General features: G+C 34.5%; 1 protein-coding gene across 3 annotated transcripts in view; it reads left to right on the top strand.

The window, feature by feature from the left end:
- LOC145691023 (uncharacterized) overlaps nucleotides 1-15,537 on the top strand; it is a 74,326-nt gene extending 58,789 nt beyond the window's left edge. For all 3 annotated transcript variants that reach the window (XM_081766571.1, XM_081766572.1, XM_081766570.1), the window contains exons 2-3: nucleotides 3,053-3,835; nucleotides 12,132-15,537. In XM_081766571.1, the coding sequence (XP_081622697.1) occupies nucleotides 3,171-3,835; nucleotides 12,132-12,780 (1,314 nt within the window). In that variant the 5' untranslated portion in view covers nucleotides 3,053-3,170 and the 3' untranslated portion in view covers nucleotides 12,781-15,537. The remainder of the gene's footprint in view (nucleotides 1-3,052; nucleotides 3,836-12,131) is intronic.
- The last annotated feature ends 389 nt before the right edge of the window (nucleotides 15,538-15,926 follow it).

Below are 15,926 nucleotides of genomic sequence, written 5' to 3'. Positions count from 1 at the left end.
ATATCAACTTCGAATCGAGGAACTAGCAAGAATATGGCTACAGGACAGTCCAACGCGAACGGCTATACTTTAAATTCAACCTATTGTCATTGTACTGTAATAAATGTAGATATTTTCCTTGCCGGAATACTGCATTTCTAAGGAAGTCTTGTAATATAAATTGATGTGTGCTATTAAGTTTCGAGATATTCATTTGGATTGCCGTGATTAACTGTAGTGTCAATGAAGTAACATAATAAAGGAATACTGTTATTGATAATAATAATAACTGAAGGAATATTACACAATACCACAATAATTTTCCACTTTCTAAACGGTCAAATTTATAAGCATCAAAATTGTTCGTTATATTGAATTTCTTTTAACATGAGCCAATTAGGGAAAAACACCCTAAGGTAGAAATTACATAGAAATATTGAAAATTGAGTAGTGGCTGCCATGCTCTTCTAGCTTGCCGAAGCCTACACTAAATTGTAATATCATCCGTACTCTATTTATTCATATGTCCAAAATTGTAAACTTCGCACACCAGTCATGAAACAGCTTTCGTAACCTTCCGCTCAAAGAATGGCACGTACAAAATTAGACCCCTTCTTTCTAAAAGTGTGAATGCATTAGTACTGCTACAAAAAGGTGTACAAGAGCAGTGTAAGGGTACTTATGTTATTTATCCCGGGATTACGTGTCTTACTAAGGAGCGAAATATTCGTGCTGCTTTTTTATTTTGGCCTAAACAGGGAAAACTGCGTAAGAGAGATTGATAATATATGAGGTAGAAGTAAATAATCTAACATAATTACTTTGTGATTCAGAACTCAAATACGTGTAACTTGTTATTTGCAAACTGTATTTTTAGCTAGGTTTATAATCTATTTGTCTAATTTGAAAGAAAATCACTTGAATCAGTTCTGTTTAAAGCACTCAATGAAATACCACCTTTTATTTTATTTCAATTTTATTTACATAAGATCATGCAGGAAGCATGTGATATGCGCTATGATTGACTAAGAGGAAAAGGACTGATTAACGAGCTCGTGTTTTAGCTATTACTCTAGCTCGATCCTCAGTTCGATATCTTGGTTGCATGGTATGCTTGCCTTGTACAGAAGGCATTCATCCTTATGGTAGCAATTTGCAGTCCCCACCAGAGGCGCTAGTTTCTCGTCAGCAACTTGACGCAGGCAGTACGGAGTAGCCAGACACTTGTGTACAAGCCGTGCAGAGGAGAGACGTGTGTGAGCAGGATGCCGCCGAATATCGACCCTTTTTGAAGGGCTACATCGTATAGGCTACAGCTACAACCCAATAAGAACACAGTACAAGAAGAAATGTTTCACAGTGTCTGAAAAGAATATTATTGCAGCCATCCACCGCAATGCAAACCCAGAGGAAACCATTGCCAGGAGTCGTCAAAAGGGGAAAAGAAGCAACCGGCTCCACAACGCAGTCAAGACGTCATTGCCAAGGTCCGCCGGTTTGTGTCCCAGGAAAATCCAACCACCCAACGTGACATAGCGAAGCGTGTTAGACGGTCAACTGCAACTGTACACCGAATCATACGCGACAATTTGGGACTCACAAGTGCACACAAGCGGCGGGTCCATGGTGTGAAGCCAACGCACATCGCAGAACGGCGGCTGACATGCAAAAGTCTGTATGAAGGTTACCTGGCAGGTGACAAATGGCGTTATGTGATCACCTTAGATGAAGCATCGGTCTATTTGACAGGATCCCAGCAGATGCGTGCAATTTAGTACCGCCGCAGTGATGAAACCGATCATGCAAAGTGGGTTCGCTCCTGCAAGGAAAGTTTTCCAATGGGATTTATGGTAGTGATGGGTTTCTGTGCAAAAGGAAAACTTACGATACACCAGGTGTCATCAAATATCAAGGTGAATGCTGCGTATTATATCGAGCATGTACTGGAACCCATCTATCGCTAGCATGCCCCGGCTTTGTATGGTAATGATACTGACAGAGTGTTCATCCACCAGGACAAGGCCAGCAGCCATACTGCCAAACGAACGGTGGCCTACATGACACGTATGGAATAGGTGTAAAGACTATCCCATCCCCGTCCAGTCACTAGATGCATCCCCTATGAACTTCTGTGCTTTCGGTCTCCTCAAACGGGACATCAATAAGCGTCATCCGACCACACTTGGAAGCCTTTGGAAAGTGTGCAGGGAGGAGTGGGCGAAATTGGATCAGGCAGTGCTCAATAGAGGTCTCCAGTGGAAACTATGATGTCGTGCAATCGTTCACCAACGGGGATCTCACATCGAGCATAATCGCTGGTGGAAACGGGGTTTTACGTCCTAGGGCAAGGCTCTGTATTTCACTACCATAAGGCTTAAACAGCCTTCTGTGTAACAGGTGTCATGTTATACTGAAAGCTTGGTCTTAGATATGAGAAAAGAGTTTGCCGTTTCGCAAGTTAAGAGGATCGAATTGGGCATGGTTGCTCAGTGGTATTCGATCCCCGGCTAAATAAGTTTGTAGTGGTCAACATCGTGTCCTTGGGCTTTCTCGGGGTAATCCCACAGTCTTATTTCACGGATTCCCCATCATTTTCACGTCCATTAATTATACGTCTCTCTTAATCTGAAACGTAGATTCCTGGGACGTTAAAAAGAAGGCTTTAATTTTATTTCATTTCATTAAAAAGGATCGTTCAAACAGAGACGTCTCTTAGAACCATTACATACAATTATATACCGCCTCATGTCAGTCCAATTCGCGATTTAAGCATATCGCAAATTGCTAAACGACGACAATGTTTGCATGCTTCGTATAGAGATCACTCGTAATTTTGTTATGTGTTTGCGATACAACTCAACATTTGTTAAAATATTTATGCATATAACTAATTTAGATGAATATTTTATATTCCGCTGTTTCCTTATTAATTTAGTTGTTTTTCTGGAAGTAGGAGAACAAGGAATAAAATTATGTTGTAGCGTTTATTTTAGTGTGTGTTATAAAAAAAGTAGCTGTGATAGTTTGTTCCTTTATTGTTACAGAAGAAGATACATATATTTTTCCGTTCTAGGTGTTGAGAATATGAGAAATTTAGCACAAGAGGAATGTACATATAGCTCTGAAACTAATTTCTGAAAGAAGTCCATATTTTTGAAGATGAACATAAATTATTTCTACACTTTACACCAATGAATAATACGATGGAGCCAGAGCTCACTGAGGAAAGTCGAGAACACTGCATGGAAACTGAAAATTGGAGTGAAGTTATTGTTTCTATAAAAGAAGAACTAGTAGAATTTACTGAAAATACAGATCAACTATCATCAGCTAGTGATGATCAAAATGTCACTGACAACACAAAAACACAATTATCAGATCACACGGTAAAAGAAACCATCACCGGAAGTGAACAATCGATTTCAAAAATTACAGAAAATGAATATATTACTGAAAGTACAGAATTAGTTTTACCAGATACCGAAACTGAAGATACAACCGCAAACACAATATTAGGAAAAATAAAAAAGGAAAATATCACTGAAAGTAACGAAATCACAGAATCAATATTGTCAAGTACAGAATATGCTAGTGGTAACACAGAATTAATAATACCAGACATCGTAGACAGAAATATAATTGAGCATGGAACCACATTCTTTACTCCGAAAGTACACTCAGAAGTTCTTTCTCTGAAGCCAAATTGTGATACGAAAGATAATGCGTGCGTGTCAAAAAATTCTGGGATTCAATTTAGAAAGGAAATGGTCGAGATTTTTAAGCAGTTAGAGAGATCGGTATCAGCAAGGAGAGTCGAAGATAAACGAGATGATATAAGTGGAAGCCATGTTGTAAGGTAATATTAATTTTAGTAACCTACTTTAATATTTTGATCATCATATATAGTACCCCGTTCCGTTCCTGAAAGCATTGTTCTGTTAAGATATATTTTAGGAAACTGATTACGATTCTAAATTAAAGGTATGCTTTCAGCTTCTTTTTGTAATATATTCATAATAGCTTACTGGGATGTAGTAAATTTATGTCTTTAAACCCATAAACCTCAGTTTGTGTAGATAGCTTTGTCCAGAAAAGAGACACTTATTTATCTTTTTAATATATTCCAGTCAGTTTCGACGTATTATTTCAAATTTATATACCATATACAATTTATATTGGTTCTACAAAATTAACATAATGATTATTTTCGTAAACCAAAATTACATGTTTCTACCTTTTTGAAATTAGAAATCTATTCCTTCTCAGATGATTAATTTAATAGCAAAGGAGTAATTTAGATGCGGCTTTCTAAAGTTCTTCATAGAACCAAAAATCCGCTGAAAAAATTTGAAAAAGAAATTAAATGAAATTTTTGAGTTTTACGTCCCACGGTTATGCCGGTTAGGCTAAAGGAGATGGTGATTATGAAAAATGTATGAAACAGTGGAATGAAGAAAGTGGGAGGAAACGGGAGAACCCCGAGAAAACCCAGCACACGGTGTTGAAAATATTTGCAAGGGACTGATAAAAAGTCCATAACTAAATAAACATGTACCGTGTATATCGTGTATTCCTTGAAAATTTATGGTCGTTCGTTTAATGCCAGCCTTCATACAGATGCTACTTACGTACACACGGTGTGTCATTACCTTATTCGCCTTTATAACTTTTTAAATAATTAAAGATGGGAAAAAATTGTACTATGCAAACATCGGCAGAGGATATTGTGTGACATGCTATATGATAGCATCAGGCTAATAGTGCTGCTAACCCAACTTATAGTTTTTCAAATAACACTACATAAAGTTATTACATATTTCAAATCTATATGTTAAATAAAAACTTACAATATCAGATATGTTATTTAGTGCTGCGAACTTAGGACACAGCAATATATCACAAACATCAAAATTTTGACCGCCTCTATAGCAGTAAGCACACCGGTGAGATGAGCAGGGCAACAATATCAAAAATATTTTAGTGTCTGTTTTATGAAATGATATGTTGGAATTCGAATGAATAGGAACAGATATGCAAAAGATTGAACTTTTTTTCAGAAATCTGCTTAGATAAGTACTTCGTCGAATTATATAAAGGTTTCCAATATCAATGAAGATCATAATAGTGTTTACAGCAACATTAATTCTGAAACCCTTCTGGAGATATGGTAAATACTAATAAAGTTTGCAACATTGTTTAAAATTATATAATTCCGAAAATTTGTTGTATTTGGACTTAACAAACAGCGTTGTTGTACGATCAGAGAAGCAAAGTTGATCAAAACATGTTCAAAGAATTCCCACAAACGTACCATTTTAAGAAATATATCAAAGTCACTTTTGTTGTATCTTCGGAATAGTTTGAGATATCAAATTATTCTAAACGGCACTATGATGTTTATGTCTGTTGAAGACCATCGAAGTAATTGGATGTGATGCTTGTTGAAACACATTTTTTTTTAGATAAAATACCTTGAAAAAGTTTTTTCATAACTTGTAATTTTGTATCTACTTGTTTGAAATACCTTATACGATGACCTTAGTATTCGGCACTAAGACACTTTGGGAACATTACCTTGACCGTGTCATTTGAGTATTTACTGTTGTAGAACTAAAAGTTCGTGTGTTTTTCGATTTTTGTCATTCTGTAACGTCCTTAACGTGTAACACTCCGTAATAAATATGATGAAAATTTTCCGTTTACATGTAGATTTGAATTATGTAATAATCTGACGTGTGGCATTTGAAAAATACAACTTTCTGATGGCTTCGCTACACTGGTAATCTGCTGGTATTCAAGGATATTCCAAACAATATCACACTGTTGATATTTACATGGTTTCAGCGTTTTATATCTATTAGTTCAAAAGTTAAAGGGCGTATCAAGATAAATGGTCCATCTCTTACATAATTTTATATACTTCTGCTGGCTGTAACTTACCATAAACAGTGAAACAAGTAATTACTATAATTTGGATCGGTTGATTGAAGAATCTAATGTACTCATACTGTCTAGGATCTTTTTTCTGTATTATCATTATTACTATTTATTTTGACAAACCAACATACTCCAGTGTCGCTACTATGTAGTATAGGAGATAATAACAATAATGTTTATTTTCCTGTCCGCCATGAAATTCCCTCTGCCCATTTGGTATCATACCCCACTACCCCCAGGTCTGCATATGCTCCCAGTTCGAGAGACGGAAAATGTAACTCAAATTTAGCCTGGGGTCAAACCTGTACACAAATCTACACTTTACTCATTAAGGGGTTCTCATTTGTTCAGTCGCTAGGTCCGTACCTTAACTGTCGATTACCGGAAATCAGTTATAGGGTGTACAGACAAAAAGGGTTAGACAGCTTTCTGAAAAAATATCTTTGTTCCAGTAGAGGTGTAAAAAAAGGAGTTTGGTAAATTCGAAAAATAGAAAAAGTCAATAAAATATATATTTTAATTTGGAATCAAATACTTATCCTGAAGAATTCACGAACTGTTCTTTCACACACGGTTCTATTCTTATAATGCAAATTTGATGCGGTTTACATTCGAAATATCTCGTACAACCTATTCTGAAAATGATATTTAATTCTTGAATGTGATTCTATTGAAATACAGAATTCGTAACATGTTTAGTAATTTCGTGCTAATGGCTTTACATTAAAAGAATTCAAATTTCGTAAACTGAATCTTAAGGACTCAAAAAACGAATTAGCTCTGTTCTGTATTTCACAACCTGTGGATTGCGTGTTACACACTCTCAGAGCTCTACATCACACTACACGTTATTATGCTTATAGGGAATTGGGGGCTTCGGCAATGGTCAGTATTAACTTTCGGTTCCGTTTCATACTCTCATTAAGTTGAAATCATTAATATCAAGGGGCACGATATTTTCTTCATTTAATACCTAACCTAACTTATCCAAATCTGTTTCAAATACGCACAAATAGCATACATAAATACACAGAAGTTGTTATCACAGACTTTTAATGTTAATTTTGTACACATATTTTAATATATAACTCTCTGTTTCTCTTTGTGGACTTCTCTAATGAGAATCCATATGGCAATACAAGACCAGCCTCAAACATAAAATAACACGACAAACTAAAAAATACAAAAAAAACTGAGTTTGCTAGTTTCTTGCCATGAAAACATCTATTACACTTATGTATTTACTCGTTCTACAGTTAGTAGGAACTACTAATAAGTCTTGAATTCGCGCAACAGATTTTAAACCAACAATTTAGATTATCTACTAATTAGACTAAGAAGAAACTTCTGTTGTAAGAATCTTAAAAAACTAAAGTTTTCAAAATAAACAAATGACTATGATACAGCAGAACTTTGTTTTACTGAAGCTGGAATAAGTTAAACAAATGAAAATCGACACTTTTTAATACACAGTTGCTTTATTCTACAAGACTTTGTTCTCTTTTTCATGTAGATCAGAATAACGTGTTACGAAAATGACAATGATTCATATGAATGCCAATTATTTATTGTAATGTTAATTTAAAAGGTTATCAGTTCGTAAGTAATAATGCAATTTTAACTCATTATAATACTAATCTACTAATGTAAAGTATGAAGTTTGAACTATGACACAAAATTTCCCTCTTTCCCCACTAGGTATATTTTCTAACTGCATATGGTATATATTATCAAAGGTATACGAAGGAACTTTACCTCATACCCTCTTCAGTGTCATGATTATACTCACAAATACAAAGGCTTTAGAGGTAAAATAGAAAAAATATTTTTTAACGCTTTGGAATAGGACAAAAACCCACATAAACAATTAGTTTCGCTACTCTCCTGAATTTTCCAACGTTTTAAATAATCCTCTATTCACCATGACACGACTTTACCTAATTGTGAGTCACTTGTCCAAGTTCAATAAAAGAAATATTGAAACTCATTTACTCTAAAGAAAATGGTAAAACCAGCTTGCTGATTCTTTCGTTGATGCAAGGAAAGTGCAAGCACAACTAAGCGGTCTAAAGGCAAAAGAGGTGAAATATTTATACATTGGTGTCTGCTCTTCTTTTTATTGTCAATAAGAATAGAATAAACAACAAACACCACTGACAATATGCAATAACATTATAAAGTATGCTAAATAAGTTTTGGCCATTATAACGTGTGCACTAGTCACCACGTTCAAAGTAGATGGCAAATTGTCTATACAATTTTCACTGACGTTTCTGTTTTCCTTCAAAGAAAACGTCTTCACCAACCTTTCAGAATCATAGTGTTTTACTTTTTTCACACGTAAGTCGGTGAATGTAGTGTGTTTCGTAAAATGATTCAGGGACAATTTAATGCGTGTTCTTCCACGAATTTAGCATTCCGTAATACAAACGTGAAAAAGCATCTTTCTACAGGATCTTGGCTGAAATAAATCACATAACCAAAAAGCGAGTTAAAGCTGGATGCTTGCTTTTTCATCCCGCTAAGACACATTTATTATTAAATACCTGAGCTGCAAAGGAAATGTGTTTTCGGAAAATGTGAAATATTAAATATGGCCGATTAAGAACTTCTAAACATCAAAATGATTTTGATGGTGACCTATTCCAACCTATTTTTTTACTTCCTTCTTAGTAATTTCAAAATCATAGACAAATAGTGAAAACCAAATTATAATATTTGATTAAACTTCCTGAAAATAAAATTATACGAAATAAGCGCAACAGAACACTGTAGTACATTACCTCTGTACATAAGATATTAAAATTATAAACAAAAAACACAAATATGTAATTATTGTCTTTTAGATTCTGCCATATATATCATATTTTAATGAATTCATTTTTCCTGGTATCTGTTATTACGCGTGTACAACTTCATGCACCATATATAACTTGTCCTTTCATCTCTTCCGGTTTCCTGTATTAAAACTATTTCTTTGGAATTGCTTAATTTATCAGGCGTGCTTATATTTTGACATGTCGAATAGGCTGCTTGGGAAGGGAGTGCTGTTAATATCAATGAGAACAAATAATCGGAAAGGTCTTAAGTCTGTGTACGATTCAGTTGTTGTACAATTACGAGTGTATCTTTTTCGTAACATTATAGAGGTTTACGCCGTTAGGTACTGTTAGCATAGGGACTCCTAGATCTCCATGGTTAAGGTTTATCAATAGTGAGGACAGAACGTTATTGCCCAAGGTTCCCTTTAAGCGGATTATGCGTTGTTTTTATAGACTCAAACGTCTTGTTTCTATTTAGTAAATAATCAGTTTATGCCATTTATTGATCAATATGTATAGGACATTTCGTAATTTTTAAAGTTAAACACAGTTCATTGAAACTTCTTCATTTGAAAAGATTGTTCGAAAAGCCAGTTCATTTTCATTGTATAGTGCGCTATATACAGCGTTGAAAGTTGTTTGCATATTTGATAAAATAAACGAAGTATGATAATTCCGAATTTCATATGCTACATTAATTGGAAAGAGAGATGCCAGGATATATTTTGTTCGAAGCGTTCCTGAAAGATACACATTCTTACCTTTTGCATTTGAAGCGACCTTATCTGATTAATGGCATTGTAAGTTATTAGACCAGCGCAATATTTTAAAAGTAAATTTAGTAATTTTGACGTGCGGTATTCTCAGAATACTTGCGTATTGCGGAGTGTCATTTGTGTTCATAAATTCAGCCAGAACAGTTTCCAATTCGCTTAAACACAATCAGGTTCATTTATGAAACTTCATGCATGTCTTTTAAATGCATAAGTTGTAGAATTAATTCTTCGCCAACATCATTTGTTAACTCTGAAATATAACAATCAAGTAAATGTGATTCGATTAAGTTATTTCGCTCAATCAACATGCAATAGATGAAATAATTCCACATCAGGAAATGACATACTTTTTCCACCTCAGTCATGAGTGATTTTCTCGTTTTGAGGCAAGCAGCAGTTAGTAGTGATGTACCTGTCAGTCGTCAGTAAACTCATCTCCTTTCATTATTGAAGTAAGATACAATTATTGAAGCTATTAACGAATATCTTCATATACAGTTGTTTCCTTAGATAATATCAGATTATTTTTTAAAAATCATTGCTCCAGGAATATGCTTAAATGGTGGAAAGTACATACATGAGTAGAAACAAATTCTAATAAAATATACTTGTTGATGTTTGACAATTATATTAATCTGTATATTCGTAAAGAAAGCCCTCTCTGCTGTTCTACCAGATACCACGTGTTACGTGGTGCAGAATTGGTTTCCCATTAGGACAAATAAAATTTGAACACTAAGATGGTTTGAATTCACTCCTAAACTATCAGTTGACGCCTCATATATCCTTGATACTGACAAGTAAACCTTACGTTTGGGTGAATCGAGTTGCTGACTGAGACATATATGAGAAAGTAGTACTAAATGTGGTTAGTATTTCAGTGAAGTTGTAGGTGCGAAGCTCCAGGGGTTTAGGAGATACAGCTACCAGATAATCACATGGAAGTACAGAATAGCCTTCATACAGTTGGTGGTAAAAACTCTGTAAGACCTCTTGTAACGACAAAAGGTGAATAACAAATATATGGGTATATATTAGGACTAGGGGGAAGTCATATAGTAAGGGTATACCTGACGGCGGCCATCTTGAAATCCGCCATTTTGAATTAAGGTTAAGTTTTTAAAATAGGAATAGGGTCATGTGATACATGATTTAAGGCGCAAATTTAATCAGAAGAACAATGGTCACGTTAATTTTGAGTTACGCACAAATGGTAAAAAGTTACAGGGAAATTAAATATTGTTCCAGCATATGTATTAGTCCTTTATCCCACCTTGTAAATTTTGTTTTAATGATAATAATTAAATAAAAACCAGGTGGATAAATATTAGGTCTATGGTAAGAGTTGCCTTGATGGCGGCCATGTTCAAATCCGACATTTTGAAGCAGACAAAATTTTTAAACAAAACGCATAACAGCGATACCTTATTAATAGCAAATTTTACCATAACTCCAACGGTATAATCATTTTTGCTTTATCATTAACCAGCACAAAATTAAATGGATCGCTCCTTACGACTACTGCTTTGACGGAATTGTTAACGACAGATGTGTCATGTGTAACTCGATTGCCTTTGTCATGTGTGCTTACTGTGAGCAGAGCATTTGTGCAAGTCATGCACTCTTTTCTGAACTACATATTGATTGTATTAATTGAGGACTTTTCTTAAAAAAAGACCCAAGTTCAATTATAAATCAATTCCTCTTTGGTCATTTTTCCTTAAATTAGCAACTTGTTTATGCGATAACAAATGCTGGTTCATGATAAAGCAAAAATGGTTATACCGTTGGATTTATGGTAAAATTTGCTATTGATAAGGTGTCCATGTTTAAAACTTTTGTCTGCTTCAAAATGGCGGATTTGAACATGGCCGCCATCAAGGCAACTCTTACCATAGACCTAATATTTATCCACCTGGTTTTTATTTAATTATTATCATTGATACAAAATTTACAAGGTGGGGTAAAGGACTAATACATATGCTGCAACAATATTTAATTTCCCTGTAACTTTTTATCAATTGTGCGTAACTCAAAATTAACGTGACCATTGTTCTTCTGATTAAATTTGCGCCTTAAATCATGTATCACATGACCCTATTCCTATTTTAAAAACTTAACCTTAATTCAAAATGGCGGATTTCAAGATGGCCGCCGTCAGGTATACCCTTACTATATGACTTCCCCCTAGTCCTAATATATACTCATATATTTGTTATTCACCTTTTGTCGTTACAAGAGGTCTTACAGAGCTTTTACCTCCAACTGTATGAAGACTATTCTGTACTTCCATGTGATGTTCTGGTAGCTGTATCTCCTAAACCCCTGGAGCTTCGCACCTACAACTTCACTGAAATACTAACCACATTTAGTACTACTTTCTCATATGTGTCTCAGTCAGCAACTCGATTCACCCAAACGTAAGGTTTACTTGTGAGAAGAAAAATGACATTCAATCTACGACTTCCGTCAATGAACTTCAATGAATTCTTAGAAGAAACCCGTTTATTTTGCGCATGAGGATAAAAGACCATACTGAATGCATTTGATGAAAAAGTTATGTAATTGCATTTATATGATTGGCCTTTAACATAATTTTTGTTCTCTTACGTACTAGGCAACATGCAGGCACCGATGAAGACACTTTTACTCCTACGTTAGGATATGATTATATCTGTAAACATTGTAGTATGACTTTTTCACGTAACGTTGACCTAAAAATACATCTGTCTGTCCATATGAATGTTGAAATCTCGATGGATGACCAACATTCAAATGAACGTGAAAAATCAGTCTCTCAGAATAATCAATCGAGTGAACAAGTGACAGACCGTAAAGAACGTAAACGTTATTCTTGTGAGGAATGTGGGAAATCGTATGGTTGGAGTACTGACCTGAAGCGGCACATATTAACCCATAGGGAGGACAGACCTTTTTCTTGTGACGAGTGTGGAAAATCGTTTCGCACGAATCAGTATTTGAAACGACATATGTTAACGCATACAGATAAAAAACCATATGCTTGTGAGGAATGTGGTGCAAGGTTTCGTTGGAATGCAGATTTGAAACGGCACTTTGCAGTCCATTCAAATGAGAAACCATTTGCTTGTGAAGAATGTGGTAAGACGTTTAGTGACATTAAGTACTTGAAAACTCATAAGTTAGTTCATACAGGTGAAAAGCCATTTTGGTGTACAGAATGTTGCAAATCATTTCGTGAAAGGAGCAAATTAAAACGGCATATGTCTGTTCATGAAAGTACATAAAATATTCATGTAGTGAATATAGCAAATTATTAAACGATTTGAAACGGTACAGTTGTCAACAAGGTGAAGAGATCTCATTCATGACCTGAGTGTGAAATTCCGTTCGTAATTATGGTGTTTTAAAAGTTTTTCCACATATAGATGAATAACCTTCGTGTTGGGAATGTGGAGAAAGAAATATCAAAGTATATACATAATGAGTCATGTGGATGAAGGAAAAGCTCTGAATAATACTACCTATTCTTTAAATTCGAAGTGTGTTTGCGTATAACAAACCTACCACGGTCATTAGCTGTATTCTTGTACTACTTTAAGAGCGCGTCTCTTGGGATGCTGAAGGCCAATTTTATGTGTACGAAATGATATGTTTCACGGAATGTAACGTAATGCCTCCTTTAAAGTCCTCAATGTTTTGCAAGAAGAGTTTGCAGCGAAGCATCGTAAATCTTTACGTGTGTAGTGAAGATCACTCAACATAGTCTCTAGGTGTTTTATTGGATTCCTACTTTTTATTCGTATACTCTCATTTGTTTATTTATAATGGTAGAAAGACCCTGGAATAACATTGAAGAACAGTGTGGGACTGGAGAGGAAACAGCTATAGTCTGTTTATTATATTTAGAATTATTAGTTATCTGGCACCATCTTTTATGAATCGGAAGTGGAAATCATGTTAACAACATACACATTTTCAATAGGAAGAAGAATATGGTAGGAGACAAATGTGGCAGCATTTCTGGTTATTTGGTGGAAAAGTAGACTTCAAATTTCGTGTTTAGAGTGCTTACTCTTGATTGGTCAGCAGAAACCATATTGCTAATAATACTTTTTAATATAGGTAATGAGGTTCATTGTATCCAAGCAGTGGCCAACGTACAATGTTTGTTGCTCGATATTTCCAAGGCACCTTACGGTGTGTCACGTAATAAAAATTTTGTTGAACCACTCAGAAATGAAGATCATCATTAATTCCAACTGTATGATTTGGTGATTCTTGCTTAGTTGATAGTTGAAATCATATTTCCCGGAGACAAGGAGTCCAGTCATTGCGGTCCCATACACAAAATATAAAAAAGATTTTGTAGGCAGTTGAAGACTATCTCCGTACTTACAACCAAATTGGCATTGTGAAGTCGCACGTAAAGGGATGTACGTGCACGCAAAACATTGTAAATAGAATAAATACTGTTTTGAGTATTTTCTTACTGACATACATTATTTTCTATGTTTTGTTTGCTTATTAAGTAATAGATACTTTACTAATTGGACTTACGTACTTTATTGGCAGTTCTCCGTACTATAGCAACAACTACTACTGTATCAATTTTTTACAATGGGCCATATTAATTACTATCAAAGTCAATATATAGACTAGTTCGCTAACTATTGTAATTACAGCATAGTTACACCTTCCTTTCTTATTTTTTTAAAAAATAATATTCAGATTATCTAAGTTACAATTTGCAGTTCAAACTTTAAAAATTACACATGAATACACACAATGAGACGTAAATTTATGTATAATCAAAATCCTCAACTCTTGTGCCTATTTACAACACTGCTACTTTTTGTGGTAACTACTGTTTATGCTTTAGACCCTACACTACTAGGAGTTACGCCATTACTTGGTTTGGCATACTTCGTGGCTGTTCTGATTGTTCATCCTTTACAGTTTCTGATTCTTCAGTTTGATTTTGAAGTTTCACTTTAATTTCTAAATATTCGGTTAGAACTGTGTGGTCCTAAATAAGCGGATTTCATCTAACAAGCTTTTTACTTTCATTCTAAAGCCACTAGAATCTAGGAGTATTATTTTCTTGTACAATGTTACCAAATTTTCGTATATCAGTTTTCTCATATCCATATCTTACATTTGGATTAGAAACATAATTATCATGCGCACAACTATCATAATATATTTTATGCTGTTCTATTCTTGTACGTAACCTTTTCCTACTCTCTTCTGTTACAAATTCAGGTTATAGGAAACCATTATTAACACGTATGCTCAGTCTTAACCTACGACCCATCAAAAATTGAGATGATGAATTTTCTAATTCTGCAATTGAAGAATTTATATATTCTAACAAAATCTAGGGAAGTACAACTCTCAGAACTTTTGTTAATTGTTGGTAATTTTACCGATACCAACAGCTTCTTCTGTTAGACCATTTGACTTTGGATAGCGAGAACTACTTGTAATGATTTGAATGTTCCACTTGTCAATATAATTATTTCATTGAAATAACTCAAATGCCATGATACCTGCAACTATGATTGGTGAAACACCATGAGTTTACCTGAATTGACTAATAATTGTAATCGAATCTGCTCTTTTTAACGGTATTAGTTCTAATAGTTTAGCAAAACAATCCGTGACTATTCAAATTGACAATCCGCAACATCAGTTTTTTTTTTTTTTAAAAAAAATAGTAATTCTGAGGTATTTTGCAATAATATGATTCTTTGCAGTTTTCATTTTGATATTTATTAGAAACAGAACAACTTGCTATCATCCTTTCGATATCCTTTGTGAAAGCCGACCAATACAAAACTTGTCTGGAAATTGCCAACCATGAACTGTGTTTGCTATTGTAATGAAATATGCATATGGCAGTCTTAACATAAGAACGAGATAGCCCCGTGTAAATCGAAATATTAATTATCATCTCCATATTCTCATTTACTTTAAATGTTATTCATTTCTCTCTTAACATTTTGGTGACGTTCATACATTATGTACGTATATGCAATAAAATTACGTTTTGTATTATTCTTCTAAGAATTTGTTTGTCTCCTTTCAAGAACTATACTACCTGCCCTATGTCAATCAATCATGTTTTTTTTTTTTTTTTTTACGCCATAGCTCCCCAAGGAATTTAAACTCTCGTTGTTAAGACTGTCTTCTCTACATTTCATATACTTATAAGGCAGGTCTTTTATTTTCATATTTCATTTTATTATGATATGCCTATTACTCGTAGACAAGCATCTTCTATACTCGTCACCATGAATTCCACTTCAGACAACAATACCAATAATACTTCTGGTACAGTTTCCATCATTCCCGACATATACGATTCAAGTACGCACCCATCCGCGGAACTATTTTTAAAGAATTTTCTCAAGATCGCCTTAGTTAATAA

This window comes from Thermobia domestica, chromosome 7 (assembly GCF_964235325.1).
Source record: "Thermobia domestica chromosome 7, izTheDome1.hap1.1, whole genome shotgun sequence".
Lineage (NCBI taxonomy): Eukaryota > Metazoa > Arthropoda > Insecta > Zygentoma > Lepismatidae > Thermobia > Thermobia domestica.
Note: the sequence above shows the minus strand (reverse complement) of the source record. Positions and strands in the feature narration are given on the sequence as shown.